At 35.7% G+C, this 25,010-nt stretch overlaps 1 protein-coding gene across 2 annotated transcripts in view; it reads left to right on the plus strand.

Annotated features, from left to right (window-relative positions):
• Positions 1 to 2,828: 2,828 nt before the first annotated feature.
• LOC128998157 (BTB/POZ domain-containing protein 17) overlaps positions 2,829 to 25,010 on the plus strand; it is a 28,742-nt gene continuing 6,560 nt past the window's right edge. The window contains exons 1-9 of one of the 2 annotated variants that reach the window (XM_054424168.1): positions 2,855 to 2,985; positions 6,864 to 7,048; positions 7,723 to 7,834; positions 11,175 to 11,315; positions 15,557 to 15,736; positions 16,588 to 16,707; positions 22,584 to 22,720; positions 23,362 to 23,455; positions 24,304 to 24,433. In XM_054424168.1, the coding sequence (XP_054280143.1) occupies positions 7,757 to 7,834; positions 11,175 to 11,315; positions 15,557 to 15,736; positions 16,588 to 16,707; positions 22,584 to 22,720; positions 23,362 to 23,455; positions 24,304 to 24,433 (880 nt within the window). In that variant the 5' untranslated portion in view covers positions 2,855 to 2,985; positions 6,864 to 7,048; positions 7,723 to 7,756. Of the gene's footprint in view, positions 2,986 to 6,863; positions 7,049 to 7,722; positions 7,835 to 11,174; positions 11,316 to 15,556; positions 15,737 to 16,587; positions 16,708 to 22,583; positions 22,721 to 23,361; positions 23,456 to 24,303; positions 24,434 to 25,010 lie in introns of both variants that reach the window. The other variant, XM_054424166.1, reaches the window with a different exon arrangement.

The following is a 25,010-nucleotide window of genomic DNA, read 5'->3' on the forward strand; positions in this document are numbered from 1 at the left end:
AATAGTAATTTGTAGCAAATTTTACTCTCTTTCAGAATATTACCTTCCACGTCGATTTCCTAACCATTTGAAAGTTATTTAAAAAAAAAATGTAAGCAATCTCTGAGTTTAAGTGGTGATTCAGTTATTCTAATTAATTGATTTAAGTTCTAAATTCAGCATTAGACTCTTGACGTGTCATTTTAAAATCAAACAACATTTAACGCGCAAGTTACGGTATCTGTCTACGGAGGAACCCTACGCCTGTGCGCCTACAAAATTACTTCTCTGTGCCTACACTGTCCCTGTCCGAAATAGGGATGCGTATGGACCTATGGACGGACAGTCTTGTCAAGAAGTCAAGTACTGGACGAGTTGAACAGTTAAATAAATCAACAACGACAACAACTGGGCCTAGTAACTGGACCGAACAACTCGCATGACGCATACTCGACCCGTGTTGTGTTTATATATCGATGTGTAAACCATGGAGTAGCGGATTTTTATCCCCCTGGAATTTTACCCCCTGGGCGAACGTGACGTCACAAACCAAGGGGTAAAATTCCGGCCGCGAACTTTTGAGTTTCACGACATCAGTTCGATGGATTAAACGCTAATTCCGCGTATATTTTCACGGTTGTGAATTTAATCAGAACACACCAAATTATGAAAACCTAGAGTGTACGGGCCGGAATTTTACCCCCGGATTTTTACCTTATGAGGTCACGGACTTTTTCATGAGGTCAGCTCAAAATGTACGGCCCGGATTTTTACCCCCTGGCCAGATAAATGAGTGAAAATGGTTAATTATCTTAATTAAGTTTTAATTTAATGGTAAACACTTTATTATTAATTAGCCTATCTTAATTTATTTGTAACATCAACTAATCAAACAGGTAGTGATGTAAAATACCTGAATATTTAAAACTCGGGGTAAATACCCTGGGTATTTACCCGGGTAAATACCCATAATCCAGAAATACCCGGGTATTTTGGGTATTTATGAAATCGATTGAAATTAATTCATATTTACCCCTAAATATGTTATTGTTATCATTACATGATAAATTAGGATAGTCTATAACACCTTTTACAGTAACTTGAAGCTTTGCTAGTACCTTTTATTGAATGATTTAGCACTTTTTTGTTATGAAATCAAGACAACACCTCATCAGAGAAATAGTGAATCTAAACCTACTTCTACTGTTATTAAATTATGATAGTTAAAATTTGTATTGTGTAAATGGCTTGGAAGGCTAGACAGACCCAAAGCCTGATTGATAGGCAGAATACTGAAAGTACAGTAGACTCCCTCTCATCCGGACTCCTCGGGACCGATAACGGGTTTTCCGGTTAAACCGATGTTCCCAAAAATTTTTTGTATCACAAGTTTATGAAATTAGTTTTTTTTATACCATTGATACCAACAAAAGATCTAGAACAAAAATATTATTAAATCCTGCCATCCTACAGATTGAATTTTAATTATTTTCTTAAGTTGTTTACACATAGGCCACTACTAGGTTAAATTTTCCTGTTTTTCTAAATAATAACTATTACTTTACAAATTATTTTTCTTCACTTTCAATCAAATAAATTCATCTATCTATCATTTAAATAAAAAAAAATTATAAGTAGTCAGGACCAGTGGAACCATGCGACCAGGGTATTTATGCTTTATGCTCAGACATGGGTATTTATGGCGATTATACCGAGAAGTAAAATGCTAGTAGTGTCCATATGAAATTTTGTTTAACACATTTTATTATCATTTTACTATCCTTACAGGGTAATGATTGCAAAAAACATCTCAATCTTCTCTAACTTTAATACAAATTATAAATACCCAGTTTTTGGGTATTTACCCGGGCCTGGGGTAAATACCCAATTTATATTTACCTACCCACTGGGTATTTACCCGGCCCACATCACTACAAACAGGTTTTTCTTATTGTTTCTTTACGAAGAAATGTTCACCCAATTATCATTTAAATAAGCTAAAGGATAGGCTACTTATTAATAAAATGTTTACAATTAAATGAAAACAGAAATAATGTTTTTCGTTTGTACTGTAACAATAACAAAATATGCCTTATTGTTTCTTTACGAAGAAATGTTCACCCATTTATCATTTAAATAAGCTACTCAGTTTATTTTACATACTTATTAACCAACAGTTGGCCCCAAACGCAAATCCCGAACATCAAAATTAAACAGCGAATTCTGTTTACTTAGAAGAATGGATTTCAAAATAAATAAATAAAGATAGGCTGTAAATAATAAAATGTTTACAATTAAATAAAAACAGAAATAGGAAAATCAATCATTCTTAATAACATCTACATCCGGCCAGGGGGTGAAATTCCAGGGGGTAAAATGAAGGGGGTAAAATTTTATTTTATTTTATTTTATTTCAACGGACATTCCATTTTGTTTGATGTGGTACTAAAGATACTAAAGGATAGATTCCGGGGGGTAAAAATCCGGCCCTTACATCTTCAGTTGTCTGAGCGCTAGTTATATGAAATTCCGGTTTATATTGGCATATTGCTAGTCTAATTAATCACGCTCTGTCTATTTTCATTAGACTTCCAAATCCGCGGGGGAAAATTCCACCCGCGAACAAACTTTTAAGCGCTCAGGTTAATACGCCATAGTGACGTCAGCTTTGCCCAGGGGGTAAAATTCCAGGGGATACAATTCCGGCGACCCTCAAACCAGCTGGCAGCTAGACTCAGAACTCAGACTTGGTGGAGTGGAGTGAGCGAGTGACAGACTGACAGACAGACAGTAGTGAGACAGTGAGACTGAGACAGTTAAAAAAAAAGTTTAAAACACTAGAGGAAAAATAGGCCTTAGCTGGTAAATTATTAAATAGAATTTCCTCTTTTGGATTGAAAATTAAATCGGTCACACTATCTGCTTTGTAACTATTTTGAAAACCTATTATGGAAATATCGGGTAACATCTACCTAACCTAATTACAATGCTCGGAGCAGTTGGAAGGTAAGTTTACATGTTCTGTAAGCATTGGCCTAGCCTAGCCTAGGCCTGGATTGGGTTTACTTTAATGAAATGATTCGCTGTCGTAAAAACTTACTGCCACCGTCAATTTTCATGACAATGTCAAAATAAAAACAATCAAGATGAAATAGTTTTTTGTCCTAATTCTAAAACAAAATTAAACCCAAAATCTGTAACTTGGGCCTAAAATAGTTTTATGACGTACATAGGCTAGGAATTGCATAGTAAGGTATCGTCATATAGTGTGACACTAAGAGTATCAATAGGCCTACTTAAATTTGACGTACTGCCGGCCGTTTTACCATACACAAGCCAGCCATTTTACTATACACAAAGGGTATTGACGTACGTAAGTTTGAGGTATGTGTTCCAAAAAACTGACTTGCTAGTGCATAAAGAAACACACTACGACCCAACCAAGGCAGCCATCGCAAGGAAAATGACTGCTAAGAGCACTGCCGGAAGGAGGGTATTGTCGGTTAAGGGTGTGGGGGATGAGACGCTAAAATAACTCGCACTACCTATGTCAAATTTACGTGCGTTACCCATCTAGGGTTAAACCTTGTAAATAGGTAGTTGCGGACATCAATATATTTTGAAGGAGTTAAGTTAGGCCAAGACTTTTTTTAGGTTAGTAGCCTACTACTTAAGTTTCATGGAACGATTAATGATAACTTCAATAGACAACTTCAATAGATCTAGAGGCCGCCAACATCTTAAAAAAAGAAAATTCTTTTGGCTTAAGGCTAGCAACCGTAGAACAGCATTACAAAAATTTATTTTTATTTTATTGACAAATGTAAACAGACCTGCAGTATGAAAGCTAAGTAAATAAATCAAGGCCTTTGACCTTCAACTTATTTTATTTTAAGGGTGCGTAAGTATTGCTTATTGTGTCTTTTTCGGTATTGGTTGTTGCAGTTCGTCCCTGAGTATAAACATAGACAAAAATAATTAAATATCTAGACTGTCAGCTGTGCTGTGGTTACCATGGTTATCATAGGTTCTGGCGCACACCGCTGGGAGCGCCGTGTAGTTACGGCTGACAGTCTATAAGTTATCTAATTCTTTTTGTCTATGGTATAAATGGTCTTTACCTGGTTGTTGACAGTCGTTACTGGGTAACTTGATAACTTGTTTATTCTACCTGTGAAAGTTTAGACTAAAGGTCCACTCCACCACCTTCACAGGACGTATTAGGAGAATATATGTGTGTGAGAATATGTGTTGGGTATTGGGAGAATATGTGGGCGTACGTTGGTGAGCTCCAAGGGGGGAGAGAATTTGATGACGTGGCTAATCGTGAGATTTTGGTTGCCCTTCTCTTCTTATTCTTCGTGCATTTGATCTTTTATTTTAAATGATTGTGTTGAAATTCCTTACAATATTATGTTTCACTGTAAAGGTTTGTTAGGAATATAGAAAAATCATACTTGAACAGCATATATATGAAGGTTTTCCACACCAGACAATAGTCCACTCTCCTCCCACGTGTACCGTTGTCCATCAATCATCAAATGATTGAATATAATTGGCATTCACTGCCAACCCTTCACTCTATCTACTTCCTCACACACGGCTGCTAAATGAGATGACGATTCTGGTGTACTTCACTTGGATGGTTCCTGAGTACACTGTACCCTACGTGTCTCTTAAGGACTTCACCCTAGCCATGATATATTCTATCCCCGCATCATCTGGTATCATCCTTTTTATCTTTGTGGAGGGGGTGGGCTCTATTAAACGTTCCAGTGTGCAATGCTTGAAGTAATATGAGGCCAAAACTAATAGGTTAATCATATATTTATTTATTTATTTGTTACAAGGCATGTACCATTTTAGATAATATATACAGAAACAGTTTGTAAAGCAAAACAAAGATTTTTGACAAATATAGCTCAGAACTAAATTATCAGATGGACTTAAAGACTTATAGATTTCACTCACTGGCACTTGTTGCGATGAACGTATCGGACCGTGTGTACCTCAATTGGTCATAACTAACGAGCCATCCTTCGTTCAACGCATGAATAACTCACCTCGTAACAATTAAGACAAGCTAATCATATATGCCGGTAGTTTTAATAATAAGAAAAACATGGTAAGATTAAGTATTTGGAGGGACCTACTGTAGCTTAACTGATCTGAATCATGAACAAATAAGATAACCTGTACTTATATTCAAGCATATTAAACCCGAATGATCTATTAACTGTATTATCAACAAAAATGTTAACTGGTGTTCTCATTGGAAGCGTCTGGGAAACAATCATGGTAGGAAAATAAATTTGGATATAACGAGGTTCACATCCCTTTTCTACAATCCCAGCTGATGAGTGGTAGAGGGGGAGAAGGCACATGGAAATGGGATCGCGAGGATTGAGCGTGCATGTTTTTGTACCATCAACACCTCTTTTCTATCATCGTTGACCCAAACAATAAGACACACCTTGCTGACATTCAGGGTGGAAAAAAAAGTCCTGGACAGCTAAATATTTCTATAAATATTGAAGACAGAGCTTCAAAACTTGGTACACAGTTGCTGGGCATTAAAATAATTTTTACACATTATTCAGTTATGTGTTACCTCCTCAGGGGGACGGCCCGCTAGGAGTCAAAAGAAAATCTTAAATGTAAGCATAGGTTGATGCACATAAAATTAAAGGCTTTGTTGGTAAAATACAATGCCGCAAACCTGAACCCAAGCGGACAACTGAGAAAAATGACAGCTATATTTTCCCACCCTGTATGTATATGATCTGTATATGAAACTGAAATGTCCTGGGCGTTCAAGGCAAGAACTGAGCTTATCAACCTTAACTAAATTTCATCGCTTTGTAACTTGCATAAAAAGGTGTTATGTTACCTATTTCATTTTATATCTGTTTGCCCCAATATTAATCGCAAAAAGAAAATTTTTATTTTGGCTGTCCAAGTCTGACGAGGGTTATGCAGCGGTTTTGAATTATTGGGATTAGTGGACCCTAACGAATAATTTAAAAGATGCTTGGTCAAAAAGATGGGATTTAATTCGGTACTTTGGTATTATCCGGAGGCCACTTATTTTAGAGGGATTTATTTTAGCTGAGACTAAAAATAACTACATTACATAAATAAAAAAGAACATACTTTAATTTACTTAGGGCCTACTGTCCAAATTTGACATGATTACGATTAGCGGCCTTTGAGTTCTTCCTCCCAGAAGGCAGCGATGTCGGCGGGGATTAAGTTGAATGCATGGCCGCCGCTAGCTGCTACGTATACTCCAACAACTAGGTATACAGCGTGCTGCGGCGGTTTTGTTCGGTTGGTTTTACATAAATATGTTTTTTAAGACTTTCCTCGTTCGTTATGGGACACTGATCCAGATACAGGTGCAATGACAGGTGATGCGTGCGCTCCGGTCATCAACCTGACCTTGGCCTACTTGGAGGGGATTTGGTGGACGAAAGTATGACTCATCTGGTATTTTTCGATTCATCATAACTAAACGAGGAAAGTCCTACAAACATATTTATGATAACCCAACCTAACATAACCACCGCAGCGCGCTCTATTAGGGTGGCCTCCGTATAGTACCAAAGTACCTTTAAAATTCATTCAAGAATGTTATTTAAAAAACATCAATCATTTTATCAAAGTTTTTTTTAAAGGCAAATTTTTTTATTAGGCCTATTACTTTTAATTATTAATTAATTTATTTTTAAATATTTTTATAGAGTAAGTTATCTCTAGATTGTATATTAAATCTACCGGTATCAATTAAAATTCTCAATAAAATAATTATTTGAGTGAGTTAAACATGGCTTACCTTCTTGAAAAAATTAAACTTAAATATAAAACAAGATTTTGACTTGTAGATTCTGAAGACTTGGATTGATTTGATTTGACTTGGCTATAAATACTGGCAAGTTTCATTTGTGAATTTAAAAAAGTCATTACTTCTACTTTCTCCTCAATCAATGGGTGTGAGCTACAGTGGGCCTAGGATTATTAAGTATCTGAAGATGATTTTTGACAATGTCCAATCTGCAAACAGTTCTTGGTAAGCAGACTAATAGGATTCCACATAATCAATCTGAATCACCAGTTTTCATATGATATTGATTGTGTCTAGGCTACAAACGGATAAAGTAAAACTTTTAATAATGTATTATTTCTTGGTTTGATTTTTATTGTATGAGTAAGAAACATTTCAAATACGGGCACCTCTACAGGCTTAGGTATTGTAGGTATTACATTTTTACATAAATTTGTAGAAGAATTGATTGAAATAGCAATACCTTTATTTACTAGTTATTTCAGTACAATCTATTGTTCATGCCAACTCGAGGAAAAAACCTTCCACTAAAAGCAAAAAAGTTTAGACCAAATGAAATAATATTTGAGGATTTAGATTCTTATAATTCAAAAACTAAATAAATTCTCTGTTCATGTTAAAGATGATGTAACAAACAGTATAATAAGTATAATATATTCAAAACACCCGTTATGTGATCATTCGTAGAGTATTGAACTTTGCCAATTCTGTTTCTGTAGTGGCTTTCCTTTGTGTTCAAATATGAACTTATTTATCAGCTAACATACGTAGATCTAATTGTAATAACTATAAGCTAAGTTTTTCCATTCAGGTTATCAGGTTTACTTCAATCACTAATCCAATAAATCATCCAGGTCTCAATTTAAAGTTAATAACTTCCATTTGTTGTCTTTTCACAGAATCTTTGGACTTGCTTTTGTCAACTTAGAAGAAATGGAAGAAGTCAATGCTGGGGCTGCCAAGGTTGTTAAACCTCCAGTTCAAGAGAAGAGACAGGAGGGAGATATTGATGTGAGTATGAGAAACATTGATTGATGAGTTGCAAAATAATCTGTAGTAAGATTTATGGACAAGATTGTCCATATACTATTTATTGTACTCACGTCTCCAATGCTATTTCCAATTAATAGGGCTGAAAATATAAGAAAATAAAGGAAGGATCGTACATCAGTACTTACAGTACAGTAATACAGTAATAGTAGAGTAATAATAATAGTAATACAGTAATACAGTAAAATACAGTAATACAGTAATAGTAGTACAATATTTTTCCATGGTTATAATTGATTACCATAATATACCCTGCGTTTCTTGCTTTGGAAATGCCAAAACGTATAAACAATTATAATTTGAAACACTAGATTAAATAAATTACACTCTATGTATTTTCTGGCAATCGTTATAGAAAAATGCTGCCAAGAGCATGAACACTTAGCTTTAGCCCACCACCGGTTACCCCTAACAGACAATATTTTTCCAAAGAAGACTGGTTAATCCCGCTCCATTGTTTATCAAATTCGAGCTAGCCTACATTGAAATAGTTGAAGTTTGTAGCAAAGGTTTTACTATCGACACCATTGAGGAATTTCATATTTTTAAGACTAAAACAGGATAGCAACAATGTATTAAATGAGAAACTAAATTACAGTCCACACTTAATTTTTAATAAAATAATTCAGACTTTTCAAGTTCGTCAGACAAGTTCAACAAACACCCGCTGCAGCAGGACGAGTCCATGTACCAAGGGACAAGGGTTATCTTAACACCGAAATCAGTGTAGGGATGAGCATCGATAGTCAATGTTTTCGAAACATTGATGTTTTTCTATCAATGTTCGATGTTTTTTTCTGTCTGTATTTATGTGTTTTTTACAACAAAATTAATTACAGTAGACCCTCTCTAATCCGGCACTGCACCACTCCGGCACTCCAGTAATCCGGCGTCTTTTGACAGGTGAGGTCTTCCGCGATCGTAGCAAAATTCTTATTATCTCCCGCGGTCACGGAAACGTCATCATCGTCTTTCGCGATAGCGGCAAAATCATGAACATCTCCTGCGGCCGTTTGGACATCATAATCTACTCCCGCGGTCACGGAATCATCATCATCATCTTCAAAAATCATGAACATCTTCTGTGGTCATGTAGACATTATCGTTGTCTTCCGGCGGTCTTGGCAAAACTTTTATAATCTCCCGCGGCCGTGTAATCATCCTTATTCACTCCCGTGGGCACAGAAACGTCATCGTCATCTTGCGCCATTGCGGCAAAATCATGAACATCTTCCGTGGTCATGTGGACATTATCGTTGTCTTCCGGCGGTCGTGGCAAAAATTGTATCATCTCCCACGGACATGCAATCATCCTTATTCACTCCCGCAGGCCCAGAAACGTCATCGTCGTCTTGAGCGAGTACGGCAAAGTCATGAACATATCCCGCGGTCATGTAGACATTACCGTTGTCTTCCGCGATCGTGCCAAAATCATGTACATCTCCCGCGAACATTTAGATGTTATCAACGACTCCCAAGATTAGGGAAACATGAACATCATCGTCGTCATGCCTGATCGCGGCAATAGCTGTTTCCGATCTTCAGAGACGTGTTTTAAGTGCATTTTAAGTGCTTTTAATGATAACATTCCAGTTATCCAGCATTTTCACTCATCAGGCAGTACCACGGTCCTATATCTGCCGGATTACTGAGAGTCTACTCTACTCCTAAACCGTTTGTGATACAACATTGAGATTTTGCAAAAATGTTTATCTTATTAAGACCTATTTTCATTTAAAATTAAACTAAAAAAATCATCAACCATTTCAAAACTGCAGCCAATTAAAATATTTGATGCTAAATTTCACAAAAACCGTTTACCTCACATAAAAATTGCAAGAGACAAAAAAGTTAGTAAATTTTATGTAGTTTCAAACATTTTTTTTAAATTGTTAAGAATGGATAATTAATAAAGAGAAATGTGTTCTTTTCGTAATGCATGACCACTTTTCTCCATTTAAATAATGCTAAGACTCCTTTTACATTGTCTAAATATATTTACAACTATCTTTTATATACGTCAATTAGGAGTTTTAAAACATAACAGCTTATTGAATCATTTGTTTTTGTTACTTATAAAAGTATTGTTGTCTGAACATTACTGCAAGTCTTTACTTGCAGTAATGTTTTAGGTACAAGTAATGGTAAAACGCATCTGCAAAGTTCGCGTGATAGAAAAATTAACACATTTACCCCGATCGCGGACGACTGTGATGATGTTTCCGTGACCGCGGGAGACGGCGATAATGTCTACATACACGGGATATATCCCTGGATTTTGCCGCCATAGCGGTCATTATAGACGAAACATGTTGTGTAATTTTATAAAATAAAAAAGGAGAAAAAAAGAGTACTTATGTTATTTAATATATTATTTATTAATATATATATTATATATACATATGAATCTGAACGGATGGTGTTTTTGGCCTCTGGGGACATCAAAACAAAATTAGTAAATCGGTCCCGGGTCTAGGTCTTACCATGAGATCTATGGTAATAGCTTATTCCCTTTATGGGAAATTCGCTAAAAAAGGCACGAAAAAACTTAGCTTGTTAAATTTGGTTAAATTTTGGGACAACAATGTAAATAAGTCAAATACTTAAAAACAAAATAATTGAAAAAGTTTGAATCAAGTTGTAAAAAAAAACAAATAAGGTCTTACTGAGATGGACAACTTCATCGAAAAATCAATATTTTCAGTATTCTTTAGGTACGGTGTAAATAAACCCCTGAAGAGAATATACTTAGACTTAACACTAATACCGAAACCCCACCTAGTCTGACGTTAACCGAAACCCCCGGTCTGTGAGACCCCATTTGAAAAATAATGGACCCCGCTTAGAAACACACAAACCGAAACCCTCGGTCTGTGAGACCCTGCTTTAAAATACACTAACGCTGGGCTTCTGAGACGGACATGTTATGAACAGACGACCTGTCAAGGTCACGGCATCCATGCAAAATGAACAAATGATATATCAATAGGTATGGGAGGAAAAGGGGGGAAGGTATTGGGGGAATGGAATCTACCAAGTAAACAGTGTTGCCAACATGCGTTTTTGAAAATTCCTGTGGGCCTGTCAGACCGGGGTTTTGGTATTAGTGTTAAGAAAATGTTTGGTCGGATAAGAAAGCACAAAAGAAAGTAAAAAATATTTATCTAAAAATTATCTCTAAAGGCTCACCCTAGCTGAAATAGCACTTAGCAGACTAGAGAAACCATTTCCTTGAATCCAATCATATGCATTAGGCTTTTATTAAACTTCTATGATTATTTATTTATATGTTTGGTTTCAGATCGACAATTCTAAACATGTATTAATGAATATCGCAACTCTCTACTCGGAGCGTTTTTTGAGTGACGTGTGCTTAGTTGTTGGTGGCGTTGAGTATCCAGCTCACAGATTGATTCTCTGTGCGTCAAGTGACGTTTTCCAGGTAAGAAAGAGTCAGTAGAATAGTTACAGAAATCATCTAGTTGAAGACTTAAACCAATTCATTTTCAATGTCCAAGGGTTTTAACACTGCATTTGATGTAATATGAACTTCAATTTTAAAAGATGAAAAATAATACTGTGTGAGGGAATTTCCGTGTGTGTGTCGATTTCGTTATCTTATCGCCAAAGATAGTTCAGCAGTGTTGGGTTTGAATTTCCAGGGGTCGACATGAATCAACAAAATATTGTTGTTCTGAAATTCCACTCAACATTAATTTCGTTTAGAATAATCTAAAGTCTCGATTGTCTGTGTTCAATCAAATTCCTTTATTGAAAATGATAGGGTAACTCAGTGAAACATACGAACTAGTTGTCGCTATTCACTCATTGTTACCCTATCACACGCGGAAGAAAACGTCGTTGTATAATCAATGGTGTGTGATATTTTAATTCAATTTTCTCGCAAAAGTCAATTTCCGGAATTGGGTTAGATAGCCTGTACAGCTAGTTAGGATGCTGAATATTCTTTGAGCAAACTAGGATTGGTATAAAAGGTTATAGGAACTAATTAAACCTGGTTACACTCCGATCACTACCCTAACCCGCAAATGCGCTCGAAACAACAATAAGGTTAAGGATAGATAGCCAGCTAACTAGGATGCTGAATATTCTTCAAGCAATCTTGGATAGATTACGGTAGGTTAATCGTTACCTTAACGCCCGTATGTACCTCGTTCGCTACACTAACCTCACGCAAATGCGCTCAAAACATCAAAAAGGTTAAGAGTAAATAGCCTGCACAGCTAACTAGGATGCTGAATATTCTTCAAGCAATCTAGGATAGGTTACGGTAGGTTAATCGTTACTTAAACGCCCGAATGTACCTCGTTCGCTACACTAACCTCACGCAAATGCGCTCAAAACATCAAAAAGGTTAAGAGTAAATAGCCTGCACAGCTAACTAGGATGCTGAATATTCTTCAAGCAATCTAGGATAGGTTACGGTAGGTTAATCGTTACCTAAACGCCCGTATGTACCTCGTTCGCTACACTAACCCCACGCAAATGCGCTCAAAACAACAAAAGGTTAAGGGTAGATAGCCTGCACGGCTAACTAGGAGGCTGAATATTCTTCAAGCAATGTAGGATAGGTTACGGTAGGTTAATCGTTACTTAAACGCCGAGTAGCGTATTCCGCCCAAAGGAGGCTGCTTGTACATCAGCCAAAGGACAGATATTGGAAGGTGACACAGTGGTTATGTAATATAAGTGTGGGTAAAAATCCTTTAAAATACTCAATTGGCCTTACTAAGCTTTTGCTTTCCTCAACAGCCTAATGTATGCTAACTAGTTTGGATTTTAGATAGCTAGTCGGCAAAATTTCTTTAACTTGAAGACTAATTATTTCACAATTTAAAATCTAAATTAAATTCCAAAAATATCAATTAATGACTGATCAAAAGTCGAAAACCTCGTTTATCGGGCACAAATTATCGCAAATCAATTATTCAACATCGATTGTGAATATTCAAACGTAAAACAACTAATTTCCCTGAATCATAAAATGATGTCAAATAGGCACTATACCTTAGAGAGAGACGTGCCGCCCAGTCCCAGTGGTTTTGTTGCACGTCTGGGCCGGTCATGCGCAGAAACCAGTTTTGGCAGTCTGACTCCATTTTTGGCGGCGGCTCCACCAGTGCTCGCGCTAACTGCTTAAGCCTCGCCTCACCATGTTTAACCTCAAATCTTTGGTCGTTTGTACTACCTGGCTGATCCTCAATTAAAAACATTTTCTTCCGATTTTAATCGTGATATTCTTTAAAAAAATGTGAGGTGTAAAAAAAACAACCCTTACAACTGTAGTACCTCCTACCATTGACTATATAACCTTGAAGCTATTGAGCTATCCATTGACCACGGTTGATCTGCCCCCCCCCTCCTCCTCCAATGTTAATTTAGGTTCTCCTATACTCTTTATCTATATATTAATACGCAAGTAGTTTTCTTTTCACAGTCATAACTCGATAACGGCTTGACGGATTTTAACGTTTGAGGTGTCAAATTTAAGGTATTGTCACACATATGTGCAAATACATCTCAGAATAATAAGAAAAGGGCATCACTTAAGTACAGTTAAGGGCTAAAGTTTGGGAACGGTGATGGTATCTCTTGACATTAGATCAAACCATCAAATTCAATTCCCTTTGTTTAACCAAACATATGGACGTAGTTTGAAATAGTTTTTAAGTTTAACCACAGACTGCAGGACTTACTTCCAGAGCAAAGCTGGAATCTTTTTATTTAAACATCTGTTAACTAAGTCTGTTTCATAGATAAAGAGTTTCCTAGCAAGACCTGACAACAAATTGTTTGTAATAGTTAAATTTATTTATCTTACATCGTATTTTACTGAATTATCATGTAGTTTTGGTTACAGTTCGGTGTGATTAGGTGAATTTTTGAAAGTGATTATTCACAGTGCAGTTACCCGTTACATTACCGTATTATCATGTAATTTACAATGTGTATAAAAATTCCTTTGTAGCGTTTTCTGTTGATTAGTTAACTTTCGTATTTTATCGAAATTTAAAATTAAATTCCACCAGTAAGACTAAGAACTGTGATTGGCTGGAGGGAACGCAAACGTGACTGCTTGCATCAACCTCCCAATTTGACGGATACAGAGTGGCTGTACCGGCTTGGTGATACATGCAATCTCGGACAAATGAACGTAAAATTTTTACATTGTGGTGGCTTACATCTTAAGCAAGAAAAGACTGGCTGAGACAGTTTTTTACTCTTTATTGCAATAAATGAAAGATTCGTTAACCTCATTTGCGGAATTCACCATACTTTCTGGAACTTACTGGAAACTCCTAATCTAAAAAAAAAAACAGGGCTGTGAGGCTTGGATCCAGAAGTTATCGGGATAAAATTTGTCAATTCAATTCCACCTTTGCCATGGCCAGCTCTGAAGCTCATTTTGACAAGAGGGTCACACAGGGGATCTACAATTTCAAGATCCATGACAAGTTTTACCACAGATTAGGTAATCTAGTTCCTCAAGAAGGTCATGATCCTGAATACGCACAGATCTATAAGTACGACGTTGGCACTGGAACCCAATAGCGAATGTAAAACAATTCAAACAAAAAATACAATGAAAAATATGCGGGAAATAGGGTCACAATGCCAACCCATTTGCCCAATCTTTTAAAACTGTGGCAGAAATTTGTAGGGACGAGAGCTCCTAGGAGTCAAGTTAGATTCTTATGTGCATAGACAAAAGAAGGGATTTCCCTCGCTTCAATGATGCTACCTGTATAGATGTTGCAGCTATTTTAAAGCTGAAAACAGAGCACCACCTGGCCAAATAAATCTTTGTTTTATTTTTATTATTATTATTTTTTTTAAACTAATATTGTTAAACGTGAATCTGTTCTAGATACGTCGTAAAAACCACTCTTATGTTCCCAACTGGAGACTTTGTTTGGGGCACCTAATTTAAACACGCCTAAAACAGAACTTATCGTCGAAATAATTTAACAATTCTATAGTACGTTTCGTACTGGTTGGCGTCAAGAGAGGGATTTAGATTGCTACATTAGGTCTGAAAAGCTCACTTTACAGTGTGTGGTTGACATCTACGTTCTCATAGAGGGCACCCGCCTACAGTACATAAGAGATAATCAAAGCAGTATGAGAACGGATCTATATTTAAATATTGTACCGTAGATTACTTTTATAATTTTTTACAACATAAAAGTTTTCACATTTCTATAATCAGTCATAGAAATTACTTTAGATTGAGGTTTTGCTGTTTATGTTTTTTTGTTCTTCATTGTTTTATTACAAGTTGCAGTTTTGCTCAATTTTAAGCAACAGGTTATCTAGTTATTCATTATTTTAACACAACATTTTAAAAGATAATGTTTTTGAAACTTTACAATGAAGTGTCAATAATTATTGTTAAGGGTTTTGTGGTTGTTTGTTGAATTCTAAAGAAATTTATATGCATTTTTTTAAAAAGTTCACTGTTAGAGTGTTTGGTAAGTTTACCCGAGCTCCAGCTGATTTTACCGAGTCCTTTATGTAAACAACAACTTTGTTGTCAACAAAGATACCAAAAACCAGCTGCTTACTATGTATTGTGTAAAAAATATGTGTTATGTCATATTGGTAGGTACCTTTGATGTTCTTGATTGTAAATTAGTTACTGCAAGGTGTTTTTTTTCACAGATAATGCTAAATAGTCCGATGTGGTGCGAGTCAAATAAGAAAAGAATTGAATTGACAGAATCTGCAGAGTGTGAACCGATCTTTGGACAATTTCTTGAATATTTCTACACGGGCCAAATACGGATAAACCACAACTGTATCATGCCTCTTCTCACACTTGGGGATAAATATAATGTTAAGGTCAGTTAGCTTACAGCTATCCCAAACTTGGTTGTAACAAGATATTTTGAGGCACTTGCAGGCTTTCTTAACATATTATAATCTTCATCAATAATACAATAATATTAGTATGGCTCTTAGTCCTGAATATCAACTATAGGATGTATTAATTAATATTAAAACAAAATTCGTTATACAATTAATTAGTATTTTATATAATATAGTATTCACCTCTCAAATCTTATGTATGATATGTTAAGGTTTGTTTATAATTTACAGAAACTTTTAAAAGAGCTCTGGCACTGCTAATAAGGGTATATTCCCCATCCTGAGAAATTTTAAGAACCACGAATCTAGACTTTGTCTTAAAAATTTCTCATGACTTAAAAATTATTGCAATCTTTTTCCAAAACACAAGCAATTATTTTTAACATTATTGGTATCCAAATTAACTATGGAAACTATGATTCTTATGAAGAATGCTGACCCATAAATTGAATCTTGATATCATATAGCCTAATGTTTATACCACACACAAAAGAGCATAAAATCAATGTCCAAATTAAGGGGACAATCCAAAATGTACTTGGACAGCTCTCAACTTAGTGTGAATGACTTTTTATCCAAGTTTTTTGTATAAAACGCATGCTATCATTTGTATTCAGGCTATCATCTTTGGACTGCACCACGGTCATTGATCATTCACTTATAATTGAAATCTATCAAAAAAAAATTTAGACTACATTTTAAAAGTAATTTCTTTCAAATTTTAAGTTTTGGATATCCATTCTTTTAGAAACTGATGGCTGGATAGTTGTTCTGGATAAGTAGACCTACTGTTGTCTGTGTTCTGTGACACTCTCGGGTTTCAGGATCTGGTCTTCCTGTGTGTCAAATACATGTGTGAGCATATCCCTCATGCCGCAGTGCACAATCAACTCGTCACCTGGTTCCAGTACACTCTCTCCTTGGCCCATTACAAGGCAGCGCAGGTAAATACTAAATATTTAAATTAAAAAGAGCAAATTTCTTTATTTCAATATAAAAAGTTTTTGGCCACATAGAATAACAAAATCTGGTTGTATAACCAGCATACATGTAATACAAAAACATAATTTAAAGATTTTTTTGAGGAAGGAGCACTTAGCTTTGGAATTCCCTGAGGAAGAAGTAATGGATACACTTAACACAACATACAAGGTTCACAGTACAATTAATTTGACATTTCACCTCTGCAAGGCAGATATAAAACTCTGTCGACTACCCGACACTCTTTTCTTGAATAGGTTGTGTAACCATTCTTTCTTCTTTGATGTATGTAAGATATAAAGACAAAGCTGTTTGGTTCTGTTACAGTAAACCAGGGACACAGCCCAACAATCCAACAATTTAGGTTGCCCAAATCGTAGATTTTATAGAATCCGGGTAGAATCTGAATCTCAAATTTACAGCTGTTATCCAATCTGAATTTTTTTAATAATTCCAAGTCGAATTCGGGTCGAACCTGAATCTCACATTTACAGCTGTTATCGAATCAGAATTCCAAGTTCCAATCAGAAATCAGTTCCAAGTTGAATATAAATCTAATTTTTTTTATACAGACTACCAATTCCTGTAGTCTAAAACATAGGCCTATTCACCTCAGTGTTATTTCTCTAGATAAGCTTAAGTCTGTATGACTATTGCAAGTTAACAACTCACACTGTGAGGTTAAGTTTACTGATAGCCAAATTAGGGTTACTACGCAACCTAGGCCTAAATCATAACACTTTTTTGTTTGTTTTTTTGTCCTAAGACGCTAGGCACGAGCCCGGGATTGTTTTTCCCATTACTTTTGGCTAGACCTAAGGGTTGTGGCATTAGGCCAATCACTTAAATTAAATCCATTCGTGATTTGGCGGGATTTGAACCCGACATCTCAGGGAACGAAATCCCGTGCTCTACCACTAGACCAGCTCGTTCCCCAAAGCCTTACTTACACTTAAGTTATACTATTGCCACGATTGAATTTGTGTGGCCGGGGGCGTAACCGGGATCGAGTTAAATAATAAAACTACTTTGGTGAGAGGTAAAACAACTTTTAATCACTATTCAAATAAAGTGGATGGACAATATAATAAAGATGGATAATAAAATTATTACAGGCTCCTTTTACATAAGTAAGCAAATGAAATTTATATAAAAAGCTCTAATAATTATAATTCTTGTTGACACGTTCTAATATTCAAACAGGAATTTAATAGTAACTATTTTCATTCAAACAAATGATAAATGAAATCAATTATGATAAAAAATGATTAGGATTAACATCAATCAATCACTGACTTAAAAACGTTAGCTAACCTGGACAATCACAACATTTTAAAGTGTAAATATTAATATAGTAGTCGCCTTACCAAAAAACCGGTGACAGGCGAAGTGTCCCCTGGAACAGTCTGGGGCCAAGTGTCTTCCTTTTAGTCAACTCCAACCTCAGTCCCTCCAAAGTACAAAATGCTAAGTCTACGGTTTTTATGGGTCGATCGATTGAGCAAGGTACGTGTCAAGAATTCTGTCTACTAAATGCCAATGTTCTGACACTGGTATATGAATTGTGAAATCCATTTACCAGGTCTTTTACTTTTGAAATATAATCCCAAGATTTAGAAAATAATTTTTGGTGACCACTCGTCACGTCACACTATGGCCAGGTTTCTAACATAAACCAGGCAACAGCAAATCAGAGTACACAAGTAGTTTTTAGTGTCAGTCAAAGTTGACCCATTACAACTTAGGCAATATCTTAAGTCTATACATTTGAAAACAAACAAGATAAAACAGACTAACTTAACTTTAATTTAAAGAGGCCCCAAAGAACATCAAAGGCCTATTAAAATATGAAAAATATTGAAGGTTATAACGCTAAATCTGGATAATTACTGTAGAACCTTTAAACTAATAAACAATTTTAATCCCATAATCAAAATTAACAGAAATAGAAATAGATAAAACTATAAGTACAGGCTATAATTAATCATATTAATTAATTTGTTATCCACACAACAAATGTCAACCTTTTACTACCCATAAGTTTACACTTACTTGAATGTGGCTATCTTTACCAGTATATCATATTTTCTATTTAATCATCAGAACTAAAAATTAGAATGATACAGTAGGAGTAACACTTTTCTTCTAAAACATAGAACTAATAAAAAACTCACCAATGTATAATAATTGATTTAGTTACGGTAGTCTGGCGTCCATTTAACATACTGATTCCAATTCCAACCCATTTCCCCTTTGTCTCTGTCATACTACCAAGTCACCCAAGACTCTCCAAACTCAAGTCAATCTAATGTTCCAGTTCTAAAATCCCAATTCAGATTAATCGACACTGAACAAGAAGCATGAAAACCAAACCCAACCCCCATTTCGTTCTCTTTTGGTTCTAAAACCGACTGACGAATCGACGATCGAATCTCAATCTCTTTCCGGTACATTTGAATATCGATTCCGAATCCAAAATGCAGTTAGAAACAGTAGATTTGTTTTTGAATCAAATTAAAATCTCTAAAAAGATTCAAATTTGATTCTTTTTTCGAGCTATTCGCATACAGCCCTCCAGTAAACCTTCATATTCAATTCAAATTTAAATTTCTTGATGTAGTAGTGAAGTGATGGATTGGGTTGAATTTTTAGATCGGATTTTTTATTTCCTTCCCGAATTTCGGGACAAGACAGGATGGGATTTTTTACCGTTGCAAAAATGGGTTTGTTTTAAAAATGTTGATTGGATGTTCTTGCAGACAGCAATCATGTAAATAAAAGTCAATTTATAGAGTATTTTTTCTTAGTGGCACTGTTCTATAAAAACCAATAATGGGTAAAAATACCCAGGTAAGTACCTACCTACCTATCGAAATGTCATCATGACTATAATCAACATTTGCAGTGCCATCGTGAACATGTCTCCTTGTCACAGCGCCACCATCAAAAGTCTCCCATTTGCGGTGCTAACCTCAAAATGTCCTGCGGGCACTGAGCCATCGTCAACATGTTTATGGCACCATCGGCAACATGTCTAACAGCTATGGTGCCATCGTCAACATATCTCGGGGCCATGGCGTTAGCGTCATCATGTCCTGTGGTCATAGAACTATCGTCAGCATGCCCCACGGTCATGGTGCTATTGTCATTGTCATCACATCTCGTGGTCATGGCGCTATCGTCAACATGTCCCGCTGTCATGGCGCTATTGTCAACATGTCCCGCGGTCATGGCGCTATCGTCATCATGTCTCGTGGTCATGGCGCTATCGTCATCATGTCTCGTGGTCATGGCGCTATCGTCATCATTTTGTCATATCATCATGTTTGATATACCAAATAAAGTCAACTGCAAACCTTTCTTTATAAATAATAATATAATGACAATTCCAAGTATTTATATTTTTAATAATTTAGTCTATGTTAAACAAAACATTACAAATTTTACTAAATGTCACTCAATACATAACCACTCAACTAGACAATCAAACAACCTGTACATCCCACCAGTTAGACTTTCAAAATTCACAAAAAGCCATAAATATTTACAATTACAACTTTTCAATAAACTTCCCATTCCATTTAGAGAAATTGATAACATAAACCTTTTCAAATCAACATTATCAAGATGGCTAATTAGTAAAGCATTTTTTCTATAGACTATTTTTTAAACACAAATAATTACTCTGACCTCTTAACACTATTGGCCACTAGGAGGCAGCCTGCATGACCAAAAATCTTTTTACAAATTTCCTGAATATTTACAAATTGTTTAGTTTTGAAGCATTATTTACTTAAGTTTTTTATAAATTTGTGTTAGAGCATTCAATCTTAGAATTTTAAATTTAAATATTAGGCCTGTATGTACAGTTTATGCAACAAAATGTTCAACAATGTTCTTAAGGTGATATAGATTTAAGCATGATGTCATATTTGTGTACTGATTTCTGACGTTGTCTATTGTAATTTTATGTTGCTGAATGACAATAAAGATTATTATTATTATTATTATTATCATATCTCGTGGTCATGGTGCTATCGTCATCATGTCTCAAGGTCATGGCGCTATCGTCAACATGTCCCGCAGTCATGGCGCTATCGTCATCAAGTCTCGTGGTCATGGTGCTATCGTCAAAATGTCCTGTGGTCATGGTGCTATCGTAAACACGTTTCTTGGTCATGGCACCATCGTCAACATGTCTTGCGGTCATGATGCTATCGTCATCATGTTTCGTGGCATGGCGCTATCGTCACCATGTCCCGCGGTCATGACGCTATCGTCATCATGTCTCAAGGTCATGGCGCTAGCGTCAACATGTCCCGCAGTCATGGCGCTATCGTCATCATGTCTCGTGGTCATGGTGCTATTGTCAACACGTTTCTTGGGTCATGGCACCATCGTCAACATGTCTAACGGCCATGGTACCATCGTCAACTTATCTCGGATCCATGGTGTCATTGTCATCATGTCTCGTGGTCATGGCTCTATCGTCATCATGTCTCAAGGTCATGGTGCTATCATCAACATGTTCCGCGGGCACTGAGCCATCGTCAACATCTCTTGCTATTACAGATACATTATCATCATCATCATCATCACTCCCACCTCTGTGAAATCGCTTTTGATTGTGATGAATCCTAAATCATATGTAACCCCGTCCTGATGAATGCGAATATATTTGTTTCACTGTAACATAAGCAGTCTTTCAAGTATCTACCTTTGATGGATGTATCCTCAACTGCATCTGCGAACTGCAAGAATGGTTAATGGTTTTTTTAGTTTTAATTTTATATTCTGCAATCTACCCAGTTTTGTTTGTAATTGTTATGTAGTGTTTCACTCACCCATAGTCATCTGGGTGATTCATGGAATGAATTTCTCTGTCATGTTTAAATTGTTTTCGAAGTTTTGTTATTGTATAATCAATAAAAGTTTTGAAATTATTTTGAAGAAATAGTTGGAAGTACACCAGGAATTTGTAATAATTCCTTATTTAGATAGATCATATGCTAAGTAATGATTATTTATAGGGATGGACGAGATTGGATTTTTAGTTCGAGACGAGACGAGATTTTTTATTTCTCATAAAATTTCGAGACGAGATCGAGACGAGATTTCTCTTCTCATACACAACGGGAAATGCACGTTCGAAATTTTTACCTGATTTTGTAACATTGTTAGATGACTGTTTAAATACTAAAATAATGATAATAGGCAAGAATATTTACAATCTTTCATTAAATTACATCAGCATAACATTTTTTTATTAATCACGCCTAACTTATTAAAAATGCCTACGATTAGGAAACATGGTGATATCAGTTAGGATAGAGTTCAACTTATCCTAAAATAAAATAAATCATAAAATAAAAGCAATATTAATTTTTATAAAATAGTTACTTGTTTTGACTTTTTTTATAGTAATAAAACATTCCTCACACTGCTTACACTTAACAAAACTTCTCAAATGTTATTAAAGTAATATTATTAAAATAATGAAAGTAATATTTACATTAAAAGAATTAAAGTAATATTTACATTAAAAGAATTAATTAAATAAGAACGCCTTCGAAAAGGAAACGCAACTACAACACGCTCCTGTATTGCGGGTATTGCATTGACTTTCTGCAGGAGTTTTTAATTTTTTTTTTTTTTTTTTTTTTTTTTTTATTCTTGTCTCGATAAAAATCTCGGCCAAAAAGTAATCTCGTCTCGTGTAACGAGATTGAAAATTTCCCGAAAATTTCCCGAAATTTCGAGACTTGACCATCCCTATATTTACCATACTTGTACAGGGATTATTTTTAAATTTTAATATTTTATTTTCAATTATGTTTAGGCCTGTGAAAATTTTGTGAAGTGGAATTTCCAATATGTTGCATCAACTTCAGATTTTGGCAACTTAACCCCTGAATTTTTTACAAGACTGCTGAAGCAAAGTGACATTGTTGTCAAAAACGAGTTTACCGTCTATGAGTAAGTTGTTAAACATCTTATAATTATGCACCTAGTTGTGTGATGAATATTAAATAAAAATTGTCTAATAAAACTTAAATATTATCTATACAGATAATGATTTAAATATTATACGATTGACGACAGTTTTGCATGTTGCTATTTTAGAGTATAAATATATTACACACAACTTTTTACATAGGCTAATTTTTATTTTTTTCGTCTAGCCTATAACATTTTTTTCTGTGTCGTCAAGTTCTATGTTGAATAGAGCAAGATTAACAAATTGCTTTTGAGGTTGTAAAACACTAATATATGATAATGCATTGTAAATTACATCTATACTATATAAAGTCATACATAGGACTGATGCTTACATTCCCTGTCAGATTACTCTGTTGACCTCAAATTACACGTAAATAAGCTTATGAATTGTAGGATAAAACGAATAGCAGTTAACTTACCTTGAAGAAGAACATATACAGCAGACACTATATTTCGTACCCTGGGGCACTTTGTCTAGTGTAGAGAAAGTGATATAGAGGTTCCGTTCGGAAAACTCTCCCGGTGCTACTTACCTATCGTAAATTTCAGGTCTATCCATTCATGATGCATTATCCAACTAATCAATTTTATGCTGACTAGATAAATTTGTGTTCCAGGTGTGTGGTGTGTTGGCTAGATGCACAACAGAGAGTGTTGGAAACCAATAAGGATTCAGATGTTGAATCCAAAATGAAAGCACTCGTACATCAGGTTAGTTAATTATCTTATCTATCTTATCTAACAGAGGCAGGCCAAATCCATGAAGAACTCCATACGAATAGTCAAATTATAGCGCACCCCAGAAAGTAGTTTCATTGATAGACCGTACAGATTCAAGCATCCGATGAATGCCTGTAGTCTTCCAATCAGTTCCTCCGCAGGAAGTTATCTGCCTCTTACCAAATTGCCAAGAGATCATCCTTCTAGCCTCAGAGAGCTGTTCGCAATCAAAAAGCAGGTGCTTGGCTGTTTCCTCAATAAAAACTGGTTGGCCATCATACAAGCCCACCCATTGAAAATATTTCCTGAACCGCTCATGTCAAGTAGTCAGTTCTACTGTTAGATTGATTCTTCGCCTATCTAGCGTCAAAAATTCTGAGGCAACCCATTTGGAAGGCGTATGAAGAATGAGCTTGCTAACTCTTAGGAGCGGCATTTCTACACAACTTTTCCTGTGCGTTTCAGTGGCCCATGACGCAATAGAAGTTTACGCACACTTGCGAGATATACCACCAGAAAGGTTGTGGGCCAATCATATTTACCGCTGAGGCAACATTTGCGAGTCTGTCCGCTGCTTCATTTGCTTCGATGCCTGAGTGTCCAGGCACCCAGCAAAGTGTAAGATCATTCCTCATACCCAATTGAGACACAGAGACAAGACTATAATAATATTAATGATACTGAAGAATAATTGGATTTGTAATTTACTAACAAGAGAACATAAATGTTGAATGATTTTTACTATATTGACTATCCAAACATTTAACCTAATTTATCATAGTTGTAATTTTCTCATCTTGTCCAGAATGTATTACGTTGCCAATTTATCTGCTTTGTAGGTGATGTCGTATGTTCGGTTTCCAATGATGACGCCTCGGCAGCTTGCCGAACTCCTCCTCTCACCGCTTATAAAAAGGCATAAGGAGTTTTTCATTGAAAAGATGGCTATTGGAATGTCCTACCACAATGGTAAGTCAATTTATTTCATTTTCAGTGATAAAATCCTAAATAAAGTTTACATTATCAACTTGCGACTACGGATGTGTCAATACCGATTCCTGATACCACCGACACTTGGATATTGGTATCGGTATTGCGCGATTGTGCAAGACAACGATGACATTTCGTCGGGTCGATGATGATGTTTACACGGCCGCAGGAGATGATCAGACAACTTAATTACTAAGCAGGACCCTGTCCTCCAGTACACCACACTCACCATTACACACAAATCTGCCCCCTGAATAAGTGCACTGGCCTACTTAAAGCAACAGCCTTCTGTAGGTCAGCACAAGTTATTGTTTAACAACACTTCCGGACTACTCGCATAATATTGTCAAACACTTTCTCTTCACAATATTTTACCCTTCCTATTACAACAGTCACCATGTTTTTCTAATACCTCCAGTCCAGCCACATTTCCCATGCAGCTAGGTGGTTATGCTGAATCTTGAATGTATCAAATATAAATAAAAAACAAATTTGTTTCAAATGGGTAGCCTCCGGATTATCAAGTTACAATTAAAGTGGTTTAAATACCTGTAAT

This window comes from Macrosteles quadrilineatus, unplaced genomic scaffold, assembly GCF_028750875.1.
Source record: "Macrosteles quadrilineatus isolate MER2022 unplaced genomic scaffold, UCM_ALF_1.0 Scaffold_7__1_contigs__length_78375512, whole genome shotgun sequence".
NCBI lineage: Eukaryota > Metazoa > Arthropoda > Insecta > Hemiptera > Cicadellidae > Macrosteles > Macrosteles quadrilineatus.